We start from the raw sequence: 13,514 nt of genomic DNA, 5'->3' as shown, positions 1-13,514 counted from the left end.
TTTAAAAATCAAGAAAAAATGTATTATTAAAATAATAAAATTATTTGTACAAGAACTTTTCTTTTGTAATAATGCAAATCAATTTTTAATGGCAACATATTTTATTGTAAGTCATCTTTTTAGTGCAGTATAATTTTGCGCGAAGGCTTCCGATCGGTATCAAGTCTCCCGGTGTGTCCATCAAATCAACGATAAAATTCGGTTTTATAAGTTTGCTTGGATAAACTATTGATTGAAAATCTTTTGGAGCAGATAATTTTTCAATCTTATGTTCGTTGAGATGTGTGGGAAAATTTGATTTGTCTAACAATCCGGGAGAAACAGGCGCAACTATTTCCTCAGAACATGCATCGTTTTCATCTAAATAAACGCTAAATAATTTTTCTTCATTCGAATCTCCTATCTGTGCAAGATATTTTATTAAAAAGCAATTTGTTAAAAATACATATTTATAGAGTACATACAAGTGATAAGTGAATATTACTTGAGGTACTGCTATTTCGATCCATGATATACCGTACTCCCCACGTACGAGAGCTGCTGGAAGGCATATTCTATCGGCTATCGCCTTGAAGAGCAAAGCTCGTTCGAGATAAGAGCCTACGCGAAGTTGCCCGAGCGGAATCACGCTCGTTTCTAAGCGTTCTTTAATTTTTTTCAAATGAACTTCAAGCTGATGGTCGATGCAATTATTCGTCGAATCGAAACCGGACATTTGACGCGCCACAAACTGAGCTAACATTCTTGCACGTAAAGGAACGTACCGGATGTTCGACTTATCTATATCGGACGCATTTCTGTAATATGTATAAAAAAATTCGTTTTTATTATGTGTAACTAGTAAATTTTATGATTCATTTTAATCTTAACAGACAAAAAATATGGAAGATGTTAAGATTGAAATAAATCACCCTATATAATGTATAATATATATATATATATATATATATAATTTCAAAAACAATAATTTTTGTAAACTTTACTAACATTCTTTTTAATTCCATTGCTAAAACCATAGATTTAAAGAGTTCCACATATTCAGTAAAATGTGGATCGCATTGTAAACGTCCGAATTTTGATTCGAACATATTTATATTTTCTACAAATAAAAATATCCCTTTTAAATATTTATTTTTAAAATGTCTGATTTCTATGACACATTATTTAATATGAGATATGTTCCATTGCTATTATTAGAATCATGATTTAATTTTACATTATGTAACATCTCATGACCTTTGAAAGCTGTCTGCAAAATATTCGATAAAGTTGATGATTGTATACAATTTACTACATAAATAGGCTCCAATGGACAATATTTTAATCGAAAGATATCATCCAATATTGGAAATCTGAAAAAATAGTGTAACAATATGAATAATTATAAAATTGTCAATCTAATTAATAAATACAATTTGCAGTAAAAACTTGACAATCATTTGCAATAGTAGAAATTTACATACGGACATATATTCCTTCGTAAAACATAAAATCCATCCTGAGTAAGATCATGTAAAGATAGGCGTCCCGTAAGAGCAAATTTGATTGGCAAATGCGACTTAAAAACCGTCTCTATGCAAGTGTCCCATGAAGGAATCACTCTCGAAGTAGAAGGATTATTTAACATGCTGCAAAATTATATGATATTACGAAATCACAAAAATGCGACAGATTCGTAGTAATTTTAATGTTAAATATGTTTAAAAAAATTCAATAGCATATATCCCTTATAAATAAAGACTTTTCTCCTTTAAAAAACGCCATAAAATTGTCAAAAAAAGCATTAAACTTACTATGAAAGGTAATTGTTTTCTATAAATGAATTTGCTACAATTAAATCTGTAGAAATTGCCTGTACAAGTTGTATCGCAGAGTTTCTTACTGAGATTGAATGTGTATCAGTAATAAAAGAATACAATCTTTGAGGTCCATTCGCTTTTATAAAATAATGTCGCCCACTCTTTTCTAAGCATAGCACAGAAAGTAGATTGCAACAAGAGATTTTTAATTCATCAAGAAATGGAAAAACCGACTAAAAAAAATATTTTTTATCAAATGTGCATTAGCTTCAGAAATTAGAGTGTATAATGTATATAATAATTGTTATTTTATATACCTCTAAAAGTAAGTAAATTGTGTCAAAAGTGTCAAGATTAATCAGAATATCCCTATGCTTTGGATAGCTTGCTATGGCAAGCAAAGCTTCAAGAAAAATAATACAAGTTTCTATAGGAACTTGTTCTACAAATTGTTTTATCAATTGCAATAGATAATCCTAGAAGCCAAGATTTTTATTTATATAATCAGAAAAATTATGTATTTTATTTTCAAGTGAGTATAAATAAGAACATATGAAACATGAATTTATAATATAATTACTTGTCCATGAATATCTAAAAAAATATGAGAATTTCTAATATTACTCATCAACAATTGCTTAAGTGCAAAACCTGCAGCGTGTTTTGTGGACCACTGCAAATCCTCTTTTTTCAATAAATCTGGAACAGTATTATTTTTTTCTAGTCTCTAGCTTTATGTAATTATAAAGTCTTTAATTATATTAATTATGTAACCTAAAATAATTTTAACAAGTTCCCTGTTTACAATATCCTTTGCAGCAGGATTAAAAAGTGTCATTTTCCCAATTCCATAACAAACAATCTCAGCAACATCAGGTTGCGTCCATCGTTGTAACGCGTCTATTAAATGTTCAATAATCTCATATGAATATAAAACCTATTAAGGATGTTATATAAATCACATAAAAAATTAAGTACAACTTTTTCTCTCACATTTTATTTTAAAATTTAAGTATTATTATAAAGTTACTTTTCTTCCATTCAAAGTGTTTGCAATATGTACAATAATTCCAAATGCTTCTACAAAAAGTTTTGGAGTTGTTATATGATCTACATAATTTAATATTTGTGGAATACTTCCAATTTCAATAAGTTTATCCACAATAACTGGATTCTCAGCAGCAAAATGTAGTATTCTCAAAGCTTTAATATGTAAATTGTTCCACTCATTATTCTGTATAATATAAGTAACATTAAAATAATTTAAAATAAAAAAATTATTAGCGCAGATATACTAAAATTATTCGTAGAAGCAAGAGTTTCTTACTTTCAAAAAATTTAATACTGCTTCAACTCCATTTGTCTCATGGAATAAAGATTGTACATCTTCATCTTTATTCCTCTCAATTATACTAGCAACTACATTTAATGCAAGACATTGAATCTCTGGATATGCTGATTTAAAGTGTTGATACAACAGAGGAAAATCAAATTTCTAATAACAATAAAAAATAAAAAATTTAAATTGAATAAATTTTAAGCTTTCTGTTATAATTGTAACAAACCTGAGTTTTCAAAATTATACACGCAGCTACAGGATCTTGCATTAAATTATATAAAATCTCTATATTATTCTTCTTTACATCTGGATCTGACGATTGTATCCCGTCAAAAAGAAAGTTCATGTTTAAACAATGTTTTGCCAAAAGAGCAGTAGCATATGGATTTTTGGACAACCTTGCAAGTATCACAGAAAAATATTCTTGCATGAAGATATCTTCTTCACTTGTTAATAGCTTCGCAAAATGTAATAAATAATTAGACTCAATGAAATAAGTTGTCACATCTGGTATCGCTATCATTTCTATCAGTAATTTTGTAGCAAATCTACAACATACATATAATTATATGATATAAATACAGTGAAAAAATTTTTTATCTTTTGTATATTATATATATATATAGCACAAACCTTCGAATAAATAAATCTTCGTGTTCAATAATAGGAAAAACATTATTCACGATGCCAAGATGGAAAAGTATCTTCACGTTATCCTTCGATTTACTAGCATATTTTGACAAAATCTCTATAGCCTTCAATAGAGTAGTTTTTTCCTTAGATTGTAATAATAATATTGTTGATTCTGCATCTTTAGCCTCGGAAAGAGATAAATGAAATGGTCTGGATTCCACCTCTTTCTCATCTTTCTCTCGTTCACCTTTGTCGTTCTGACATAAATATTATACAAGATTTTATTTCAATAAAAGAGCGATAGGTATACAAAACTTGTATGTATGTACAAGAAACACGACTCTTTCGAGCCAAACGATATGATAAATCTTACTTTTAAATTCTGTGATTGCATATTATGGCAAAGTATAAAATTTTGCGGACGATAATTAATCTAACACACAACCACACGATAAAAAATATTTATTCACGAGAGAGAATTCTTTCAATGTTTATTTCAAACTCTTTCACCTTTCACGCTTCTTCCTCTTTGGAATCATCGCCGTTCAAATGTTGGAAATATCGGAAGGCAACCACTGTCCAATAGCAGAATTTGTTTCCTAAAAATCCCTAGAGAAAAAATCCTATTTGAAGCTCGTCAACTATTGGTCAAATATGTTTGTATAACATATTATCAATAAAAAATATATTAAATTATATTATATTATATTAAATATAATAATATGTTTAATATGTTATAATATAATATATTATAGATAATGAATAAATAAAATATAAATATAATTATATATAATAATTAAATATAATAATATAATATATATTTTATATTTATATAATGTATATAATATATCAAAGAGATACTTTTTGGATTACGTTCGAAAATCTAATCTGATAGAGCGACATTTGATTGACCAATCAGAACAAAGAAGTGTTGGTTCCTTTTATCCTGATTGGCCTCGACTCGAGTAAATATTCGCATGCAACTGCGCACTATACATTATATAACCACAGGTGATATTCTCCATTCAACGACCAACCGGCATGCTCAACGTAACAGTACGCGTCAGCGGTCAGCGTGCGTTGTATAAATAAATATAATGTGGTTTGATTTAACCTCGTAATAATTTTGAAGTGTATTATCATTATCATTATGCCAGTGATGCAAGGTAAAAATAAAAAAGCTGTTTTTTGTAGTTTCACTCTCAAGAATTTCCTGCGCTTGACATAGATAATTTAAGATTATTTTAGGCGTCGTTACGAGCTTTGCGTTTATATTTTTTATCCTGTCCAAACATCTGTGGTATTTCATCTGTAACGAGTACAGTTTTGTAAATAATTCATTACACAATATTCTTCTAATAATATCGTGAAATCGATATTATAATATATATTGTTTACATTTGTTTATCAATGTGTAAATATCTTATTTACTTGTCTAAACAGGCAAGGAAAAGTGTGTTATTTGTGCTTACATTACTGCATTTGTTTGTAGGAAACTGTAAAATTAAGAAGCACTCGGTTATAAAATAAAACTTTATATATGGAATGTGATACCTGAAAAAGTTTCCAAAATGAGTGAAAGTGAATCTATTTATGGGACAACTTTGTCTCAAGAATCTATCAAAGTGATAGCAGAAAGTATTGGCGTTGGCAATTTCCCAGACGAAGCTGCAAAGGATCTTGCAGAGGATGTTAGCTACAGGCTGAAAGAAATAATCCAGGTAATTATATATACTGTATAATTTAAATCTCTGTTAAGAAAAAATTAATTTCTTTCAAATTCATTAAAAATTATATTTTCAATATTTTATCAATTTTTATTTTTCATAAATTTTATATAAATATATACATGATAGAATGTTAATATGTACATGTATAATATAAAATTTAATAATAATTTTTTTTATTTTTTATAGGACGCTGCAAAATTCATGAGGCATGGAAAACGCCAACGAATGACTACACATGATATAGATCATGCATTGAAGATTAAAAACATTGAACCAACATATGGATTTTTTGCTAAGGATCACATACCATTCCGCTTTGCATCAGGTGGTGGTAGAGAGTTGCATTTTGTAGAGGAAAAGGAGATTGATCTTAACGAGGTTGTGTCTATGGTTGGTGGACAAACATGGCCTAAGCTACCTTTGGAAATCACATTGCGAGCTCATTGGCTGTGTATCGATGGAGTGCAGCCTACCATACCTGAAAATCCACCACCAGTATCAAAAGGTTCCGTCTGATTATTTATCTAGAACGCGATTATGAAAAAAAAATTATTTCTCTTTATATATGTATGTTAAAATTATTGAAAAAAACGTTTCAAAAGAAACTTTAAAGAATATCAGCACAATTTCTGCAAATATTTCAAATTTTCAACTATATCATTAATTTTAACAGATGTCCAGAAACTGGAGAGTGTCGATCCGACGACTAAGCTGTCCAGCAAGAATCAGAACATTGGTATTGGTAAACCAGGCGGCGGTGGTAAAAGTCAGAAGCTACGGAATGTGGAGACTATTCACGTCAAACAATTGGCGACGCACGAGCTCAGCGTGGAGCAGCAATTATACTACAAAGAAATAACCGAAGCATGCGTCGGATCCGATGAAGCTCGAAGAGCAGAAGCACTTCAGTCGCTCTCGGCAGATCCAGGTCTGCACGAAATGCTGGCGCGTATGTGCACCTTCATCGCAGAGGGTGTGCGGGTCAACGTGGTGCAGAATCATCTCGCCCTACTCATCTACCTCATGCGAATGGTTAAGGCACTGCTGGATAACCCAAGTCTTTATCTGGAGAAATATGTAATAGACTTTACTATTTTTTAAAATTGATTCATTATTTCATTTTATATATTGAAATAATATTATAATATTTAGCTTCATGAATTGATACCATCGGTTGCAACCTGCATAGTTTCTCGACAATTGTGCATGAGACCAGATGTAGATAACCACTGGGCATTACGAGACTTTGCTTCTCGACTGATGGCACAGATATGTAAAAATTTTAACACCTCTACAAATAATGTACAAACTAGAGTCACCCGTATGTTTAGTCAAGCATTGGCAAAGAACAGTCAGGTAACAATCACAGAGTTTGATATGAAAAAAAAATTATTTAATTCTATTTTACAAGACTAAAGAATGATTTTTTTGCAGACACCATTAGCGTCTCTGTACGGAGCGATCGAAGGGCTCTGTGAATTAGGTTCAGAAGTGATCAAAGCTTTAGTTATTCCTAAAATTAAATCCATCTCCGATCGTATTGAATCATGCATTGAAGGCCAAGGATTATGCAAAGTGGATAAAAATGGAGCGGAACACATCAAAACTCTGCTTGTGGTAAAATTGATTTCAATATTTTTTTTTTTTTTCTGGAAATGAATATATTAAGATTTAATATTATTAATATAATTACTTATTAATGAAAAAGAATTATTAAGCGAAAATATATTGACATACTTATTAAATATGAGTAAAAAAATATTTGTTTAGAAATCGGTTGCTCCAGTTTTGAAAACAATGCGATCGCCACCTGATTACGTGGATGACTACAAACAGGAATATGGATACATAGGTCCTGCATTGTGTGCTGCAGTTGCGAAAGCTCGCACGCAACCTGTTGCTCTACCAACCACAACTACAACTACAACACTTACAACGAATCAACAGGGTTCAAATTGTACGGGAAAAACACTTGTGCAAACAGGTGAACAAAAATTGTCATCGATATCAGTACACATTTTACAAATAATTATTATGATGTTATATTGTAGTGGCTAGTTCGAGTCCTGGACAGCAAACCGGTCGCACAATTATGCTTGGTACAAGTAGGAGTGCCAGCGGAACGTCTGCCACTGGACAAAAATTCGTTATCCTGCAGTCGCGCTCACAGACACCTACTACCTCCAATATAAATACCAATGCGATTCAACAGCAACAGTCACAGGCACAGCAGCAGCAGCAACCACCGCAACAACAACCACAACAACAACCTCAACAAGTTAAACTGGCACAGACCAATGTTGGTCAGCAAAAAGCACATGTACCAAGTTCCGCTACAAAAGTAGTTGTAGTGTGTATGTCTGCCAGTAGTCATACTAATACATCGGTGACGCAAGTATGATCTATTAATTTATTCATCAATATTATACCTAAATTTCAATTTTGATGTATTATAAATATTCTTTTCATATTTTTAGCAAGCAAATCTTACGGCAAAGACGCAAAATGTCTTTGTAACACAGCAGAATGTCGAAGGGTCACTCAGTCCAGAAGAAGAGCACTCGTTTCAATGAAAGTACATATATATATATATATATATATATATATATATATATATATATATAAGAGTGATAAACATATGAAAATAGAACTTCCAAATCCTTCCTTATATATATACATAGTTAATACACAGATTCTTTAGATAAGAAGTTTTTAAAGAAAAAATAAACTTTTATGCAAATTGAAACAAGCTTTTTTGTATGTTTTTTTATGTAAGTCTAACAATGTTTTTCTTTGATTTACTTATCTGTAAATTTTTTTTTTTTATTGTATTTTATATCATCGTTGTAACTTTACGTAATACCAATTATTTTTTACCACTCAAGGAAGTATTATAAATTTAATATTCTACATTTAGCAATTATTAGCAAAATATTAAAAACAGTGTTTCTATATTAAATACGATTTTCTTTATTATAGATACAATTATTCATTATGTTGCACATATTGTGTAATCAAATACATATTATAATTATCTACTTTTCGTAAGGACAGTTGACTGTTTATTTTGTTTTGTTGGATCATATTTAAATGTCTTAACTATAGGACCCTTACCAGCGGCATTAAATTGTACTGCATCCGCTCTTTCTCTATCAGCCATCTGCTTAGTTATCTTTAGGTTCGTCCAAGCTAAAATGAGAAAAATGTTTACGACACATACTTTTGTGAAAATAAATATATATGATATTTTCTTTATATTATTTGTAATTATTTACGTATATACTCGCGAGTATTAATTATTCTTAATTTATTAGTCTTATTTTAATAAATGATATATAATGTAATACTGACATTCTCGAAATTCTTCAACGAACTTTTTGTTACTACCAGACGTTGGAGAAGTATGTTTTATGGCGATAGGCATATCGAGAGCTTTTCTAATATATGGGATTTTTAACAAACTGGCTTGCGTCAAAGAAATGAAATTTGTTGACACCCAATACGTTAGAACAGCCTGTAAATAATATGAAGAGATACACTTGTTTTGGGGAGTGTAATTTAAAAACATATATTAATTATATATTCGGCAATGCATGAACACTTTCATATTAATCTTTATAAAAAATATACTATAATATAATACACATATCAATAATATTATACTTACACCAGGGAAGTTTATCATGAACGGCAATATGACAAAGGGCATAGCTCGCAGGACATATCGAAACATACCCATAGTCTTGAGGGTAGTACCATCTGCACCTACTTCGATTGTGATATACATTGTAACACAAGTAATTATTGGCATTATGTAATAAGGATCATGTATAGTTAGATCTTGTAGCCACAAAAAGCCACCATGTTTCAAACTCTCTACAGGCGCGTTTGCCATTCCCCTCAAGGCTAGAAAGAAGGAGAGAAACACGGGTGCCTGAAAAATTGATATCAATCAGCAAAGTCTCTTCTTCTTCTTCTTTCTTTATGTAGATTTATTAATGTTGTGCATAGAAATGTTGTATGCACCTGGACTAATGGTACTATGAAGTTCTTCAAGAAACTGATGTCGTTCTTTTTCATATAGTTCATCAATTCTGCCGCACACCGTGCACCTGTTTATAAAAAAAATTATATTTTTTTTGTTAGTTACTGTGAATTTACAATCATACAAAAATTCTTTGCAAACTTTTTCCAGCATACTTTCAAGCTGGTCGCCACACTGCCTGGCCTCTGACATTTTCATTTGCAGTTCTTGTACCATTGGCATGTGATTACTGAATTTTATCATATTTTTCTGGGCCTTTATCACCAAAGGAAATATAAGAACCCTTACACAAACAGTACCTGAAAACAATTAAAATTCAATTTGTAATAATGTTACAACTTTTATTACATATATAATTAAATTTTATCTAAATTTTCTTCTTATGACAAAGATAATAAGAGATACCTATGACAATTGTTGTCCACCATGGAATATCAAAACTTATGTGCACAAATTCCATAAGTTTTTGTATAAGTCCGACTGGAGTGTAACTACTAGCCAATCCTATGCTCTCCAGAGTTGCCTCTCCATTTGGATGCACTTTTACAATATTTTCCACTATATCCCCTATTGGTGTTGGTGCATCTATATAGATTTTAATAGAATTGTAAGTGGAACAGCTTTTATAATTTCATAATTTTTTCTCCTTTCTCTCTTTTCTGAAACAGTGTACAGTTTTTCTACAAGTACCTGGTATTTCATCATACGGACTCTTCTGTATCGGTGTTTCATTGGTACTAGCATAACGAACCAAAGGGATTCCTGTAATTCTGCAGTTCTTATGCAGATTGAAAAAGTTGCTTCTGGGAGTTCTTTTTATTTGAGAGACTACATGGATATGTCTATACGTAATCACTTCCTAAATGAAAAAACAAAACAGTGCATTTTTTTTTCAGGAACAATATTACTTTGTAAAACTATCAACAGAAAATTGGAGTACCATCAGACTTTTCTAAATGTATTAATAGATGACGTATATTTGATAAATGTCAATATATTTGACATTTTTTTCTAAATTTATGCAATTAATACGTTATTTTCTCATATTAAATTTTCTTAACTATCAACTTGATCTATATTTGAAAATTTTAAGAAAAATAATCTAACCTAACCGTTGAAAAAAGCCGCAAAATATTTTACCTGTGATATCAGATTTGTTTTTAACAGCACTCGTTGACAAGCCATCGCGGATGCTCGTGTCAACATTTTTACGGTTTTCGATTCAACTGTCAACTTTTAATTAATCTGCAAAATTTGTACCTTTCTTATTAGAAACTAGAAACGCATTATACATATGTATATGTGTACATATTATTATCGATAATGAGATTTTCGTTGACAAGTGTTATCGACAGGAAAACCTTTAGCTTATTCTATTTATGTTTAGATGGAGACACTATAACGAAATTGCGTCAAGTTTGCAGCGCACACATCATATAAATAGGCACGTTTTCCCACGAAGCTTTATCTCTTTTTATCTAAAAATTAAAAGAGCTTTGGATAGTTTTAAAAATACTTGTAATTAAATCGATGAATCGTGGAACACACGTGGTAAGTTTTTTCAAAAAAAATTCTTAAATTTAATTAAAATGTACATATTTATAATATTTATATTATTAATATAATAATATTTTAATATATATTAATCTGAATAAAAAAATAAATATTAAAGTTTTAAATCTATAATTTGGAAAAAAATGGAGAATTTTATTTACGTGCATAAAAAACATTTATACAAAATACATACCAGATGCACGTTAATAAAATGTTCTTATAGTTTGAAAGCGGACATATCTATATTGTGACAAGCTTCCAAAAATATTGTATTCAAATCTTGCAAAACAATATTCCAATAATATATCGTGCTGTAGGGGATGTGTGAACACAGAAACATCGCATATTATAATATATATAATACACATTCACACCTTGATATAATTTTAAAATAAATAAATGACGTTTTACTGTCATCTGGATTAAAACTCGATAAATTTTAAATCCCAATTATTTGAAGCTTCTAATTCTTACAGTTCCAAGCAGCTCCTGATAATTTTATACCATTTGAAATCTCAATCGAAACATACTTTCTCACAAAAATTTACAATCAGAAATTTATTCACTTCATCACAAGTCGAGTGATTAACTTGATCACAGATCCGACGAACAAATCGATTGTTCGCTGGATCGCTGGACCGGTGAATCTTCCGGTTCTATACTATCTCGCATGAGAGAGAGTCGATCATTACACGCCTTCTGGCCGATTAAGTGCCGAGTCACATGATCGAATCTACTGCAATGACATTCAGTTTGGGACCTGTGCGGGACGTGGGTTATTAAGCGAGACCTGTTATTAAAGTCCCTCTCGTATGCCCTGTTCGTAGCTGCAGGTCACCCTTCCCTCCCTCCCTCTCAACCTTAACCTTCCCATCTCTTATTCCCTCCTTCCTCCTTCTCTCTCTCTCTATCTCCTCGTTCCCGTACCTTTGCCGTACCACCTTCGAACCAGAAGAGCGGCTTTGTTGATTTAAGGCGATAATACGGGGCTGCAAGAGATTTTACGTGAAAAAAAGAGGAGCGAAAGCACAAGACCGGCGCGCTTATAATTACAGATTCGCATTGTCCCGAAACTCCCTTAAACCCTCCTTAACCATCGCTGCCTGTCAGTCCCGTTTCTTCCTTCTCTCCCCTTTCGCTCTCCAATTCGGAAATGTAACGTAAAGGGTGCGAATATTGCATTTTTAATACTTAATTATTTATTTCATTACCATACGCAGTAATTTTATATACATATACATATAGTAATAAAAATAATGTTTAATTAACATAATGTACATGTACTTTTAATTATCTCTCCTATTGTTAGCTTTATATTTAATATCTGATGAAATAATGAATAATTTGTCTTTTATTTCTATAATTACAGCTATTAGCGGCGTTTAATTATTTGTTTTAATTATTGTAAGGTTAGTAATGTATTTAATTATTTCGTTTATATTATCGTTTATATCGATAGCTTTTAATTATTTCTATCGCAATAATTATACATTGTGAATGCTCAATTATTTAGTTTCGTTATTGCACGATCGTATTACTTTACGATTTAAAAATAATAAAAATTAAGTCAATAAAGAATAGATTTCTAATAAAATTTTTTGAGATGCATATTTTTTTTTAATTTTTTTACTTGGAACTACTGAAGCTTTAAATAATAGTTGAATGTTCTGTGCCAAACGAGAGAAGGTTGGCACCTTCCGATCCAAACTTTTGGAGCCAAAAAACCTTCGGTTCATTCATGAAACGGACCAGATATCTGTCGGAAAAGAGGAAGGCCTAATCTTCGCTCGCGATTATCTCCGGAATGACTTCTCGCGCCGGAGAAACCATCGCCCAGGCGAGTTCGAGACACACAAATCTTCGAGAGTGGCGGTGCTTCTTCGGTCGCAATGCCGTGCCCCCCTCCCCCCTGCTTCCCTCGATCACGACTTCATCAGTCTTCCATGGATAAACGCTAACCACTTGAGAGAGATCCCGCAGATACCGGAAAATCAGGCACCGAAAAAAGGCCGTACCTGCTCTGACGGTCGTGTTAACAGCCGAGACTCATAAAGACGTTTAAAGTGATCCGAAAGAAAGAGAGAGAGGGAAAGAGAAGGCACAACACTCTTTCGTACCCTCTTTATCTCGCTGCCTTTCTCTTTCATAGGCTTTTTTTTTTATATATCTCGAAATATCGCGTCGACTTTAAATATATTGCAACAATAAATTATTGTGTTTGGTATATAAATGTTTACATTATACATATCGGAATATCCGGTTTTTTGGCTTTTAAATATTATAGGCCAAGATGGGAAGAAAAAAGTTATTTCGATTTCAAGAGTAACAATAACAGTTATGCAATAATTTGTGACAACTCTTGTATTTGAGTGAAAAAAAAGAGATGCGTTTTTGATATACAGCCATTGACAAAA

The 13,514-nt window shown here is 31.3% G+C and overlaps 3 protein-coding genes across 7 annotated transcripts; 1 reads left to right on the top strand and 2 right to left on the bottom strand.

Moving 5' to 3' along the window:
- Positions 1-85: 85 nt before the first annotated feature.
- On the bottom strand, positions 86-4,308 carry LOC140674162 (armadillo repeat-containing protein 3-like). The gene is given in 14 exon segments (XM_072907541.1): positions 86-265; positions 494-797; positions 988-1,149; positions 1,152-1,352; positions 1,464-1,628; positions 1,794-2,032; positions 2,117-2,275; positions 2,380-2,498; positions 2,574-2,736; positions 2,821-3,033; positions 3,127-3,294; positions 3,365-3,686; positions 3,772-4,028; positions 4,145-4,308. Coding segments are annotated over 14 exon segments (2,673 nt in total). The 5' UTR covers positions 4,166-4,308.
- A 486-nt stretch (positions 4,309-4,794) lies between these two features.
- LOC140673912 (transcription initiation factor TFIID subunit 6) lies at positions 4,795-8,756 on the top strand. 5 transcript variants are annotated; one of them, XM_072907163.1, is made up of 10 exons: positions 4,805-4,937; positions 5,020-5,099; positions 5,264-5,492; positions 5,688-6,006; positions 6,175-6,578; positions 6,654-6,857; positions 6,936-7,118; positions 7,272-7,485; positions 7,553-7,896; positions 7,979-8,756. In XM_072907163.1, the coding sequence occupies exons 3-10, from the start codon at positions 5,343-5,345 to the stop codon at positions 8,072-8,074; spliced, it is 1,914 nt and encodes a 637-aa protein (XP_072763264.1). In that variant the 5' UTR covers positions 4,805-4,937; positions 5,020-5,099; positions 5,264-5,342; the 3' UTR covers positions 8,075-8,756. The 5 variants fall into 5 exon arrangements, with proteins under 5 accessions (XP_072763266.1, XP_072763262.1, XP_072763264.1 ...); XM_072907162.1 differs by having other exon boundaries at positions 4,808-4,937; positions 5,010-5,099; XM_072907165.1 differs by lacking the exon at positions 5,020-5,099 and having other exon boundaries at positions 4,795-4,937; positions 7,272-7,458.
- Positions 8,533-10,854, bottom strand: Oxa1l (OXA1L mitochondrial inner membrane protein). The gene is made up of 8 exons (XM_072907166.1): positions 10,687-10,854; positions 10,237-10,405; positions 9,952-10,131; positions 9,702-9,845; positions 9,528-9,613; positions 9,169-9,435; positions 8,853-9,015; positions 8,533-8,690 (listed from the first exon to the last, which is right to left on the bottom strand). Exons 1-8 carry the CDS (start codon positions 10,750-10,752, stop codon positions 8,533-8,535), a joined length of 1,233 nt encoding a protein of 410 aa, XP_072763267.1. The 5' UTR covers positions 10,753-10,854.
- Between the last annotated feature and the right edge of the window lie 2,660 nt (positions 10,855-13,514).

This window comes from Anoplolepis gracilipes, chromosome 15 (genome assembly GCF_047496725.1).
Source record: "Anoplolepis gracilipes chromosome 15, ASM4749672v1, whole genome shotgun sequence".
NCBI lineage: Eukaryota > Metazoa > Arthropoda > Insecta > Hymenoptera > Formicidae > Anoplolepis > Anoplolepis gracilipes.
Note: the sequence above shows the minus strand (reverse complement) of the source record. Positions and strands in the feature narration are given on the sequence as shown.

Coding starts and splice junctions, on each gene's coding strand:
- LOC140673912 (XM_072907161.1), top strand. CDS start 5,343: ATGAGTGAAAGTGAATCTATTTATGGGACAACTTTGTCTCAAGAATCT. Junction 6,579..6,653: donor GTCTTTATCTGGAGAAATAT/GTAATAGACTTT, acceptor TATAATATTTAG/CTTCATGAATTGATACCATC. Junction 7,486..7,552: donor AAAAACACTTGTGCAAACAG/GTGAACAAAAAT, acceptor GTTATATTGTAG/TGGCTAGTTCGAGTCCTGGA.
- Oxa1l (XM_072907166.1), bottom strand. CDS start 10,752: ATGTTGACACGAGCATCCGCGATGGCTTGTCAACGAGTGCTGTTAAAA. Junction 9,614..9,701: donor GTGTGGCGACCAGCTTGAAA/GTATGCTGGAAA, acceptor TTTTATAAACAG/GTGCACGGTGTGCGGCAGAA. Junction 8,691..8,852: donor CGTTGAAGAATTTCGAGAAT/GTCAGTATTACA, acceptor TTCTCATTTTAG/CTTGGACGAACCTAAAGATA.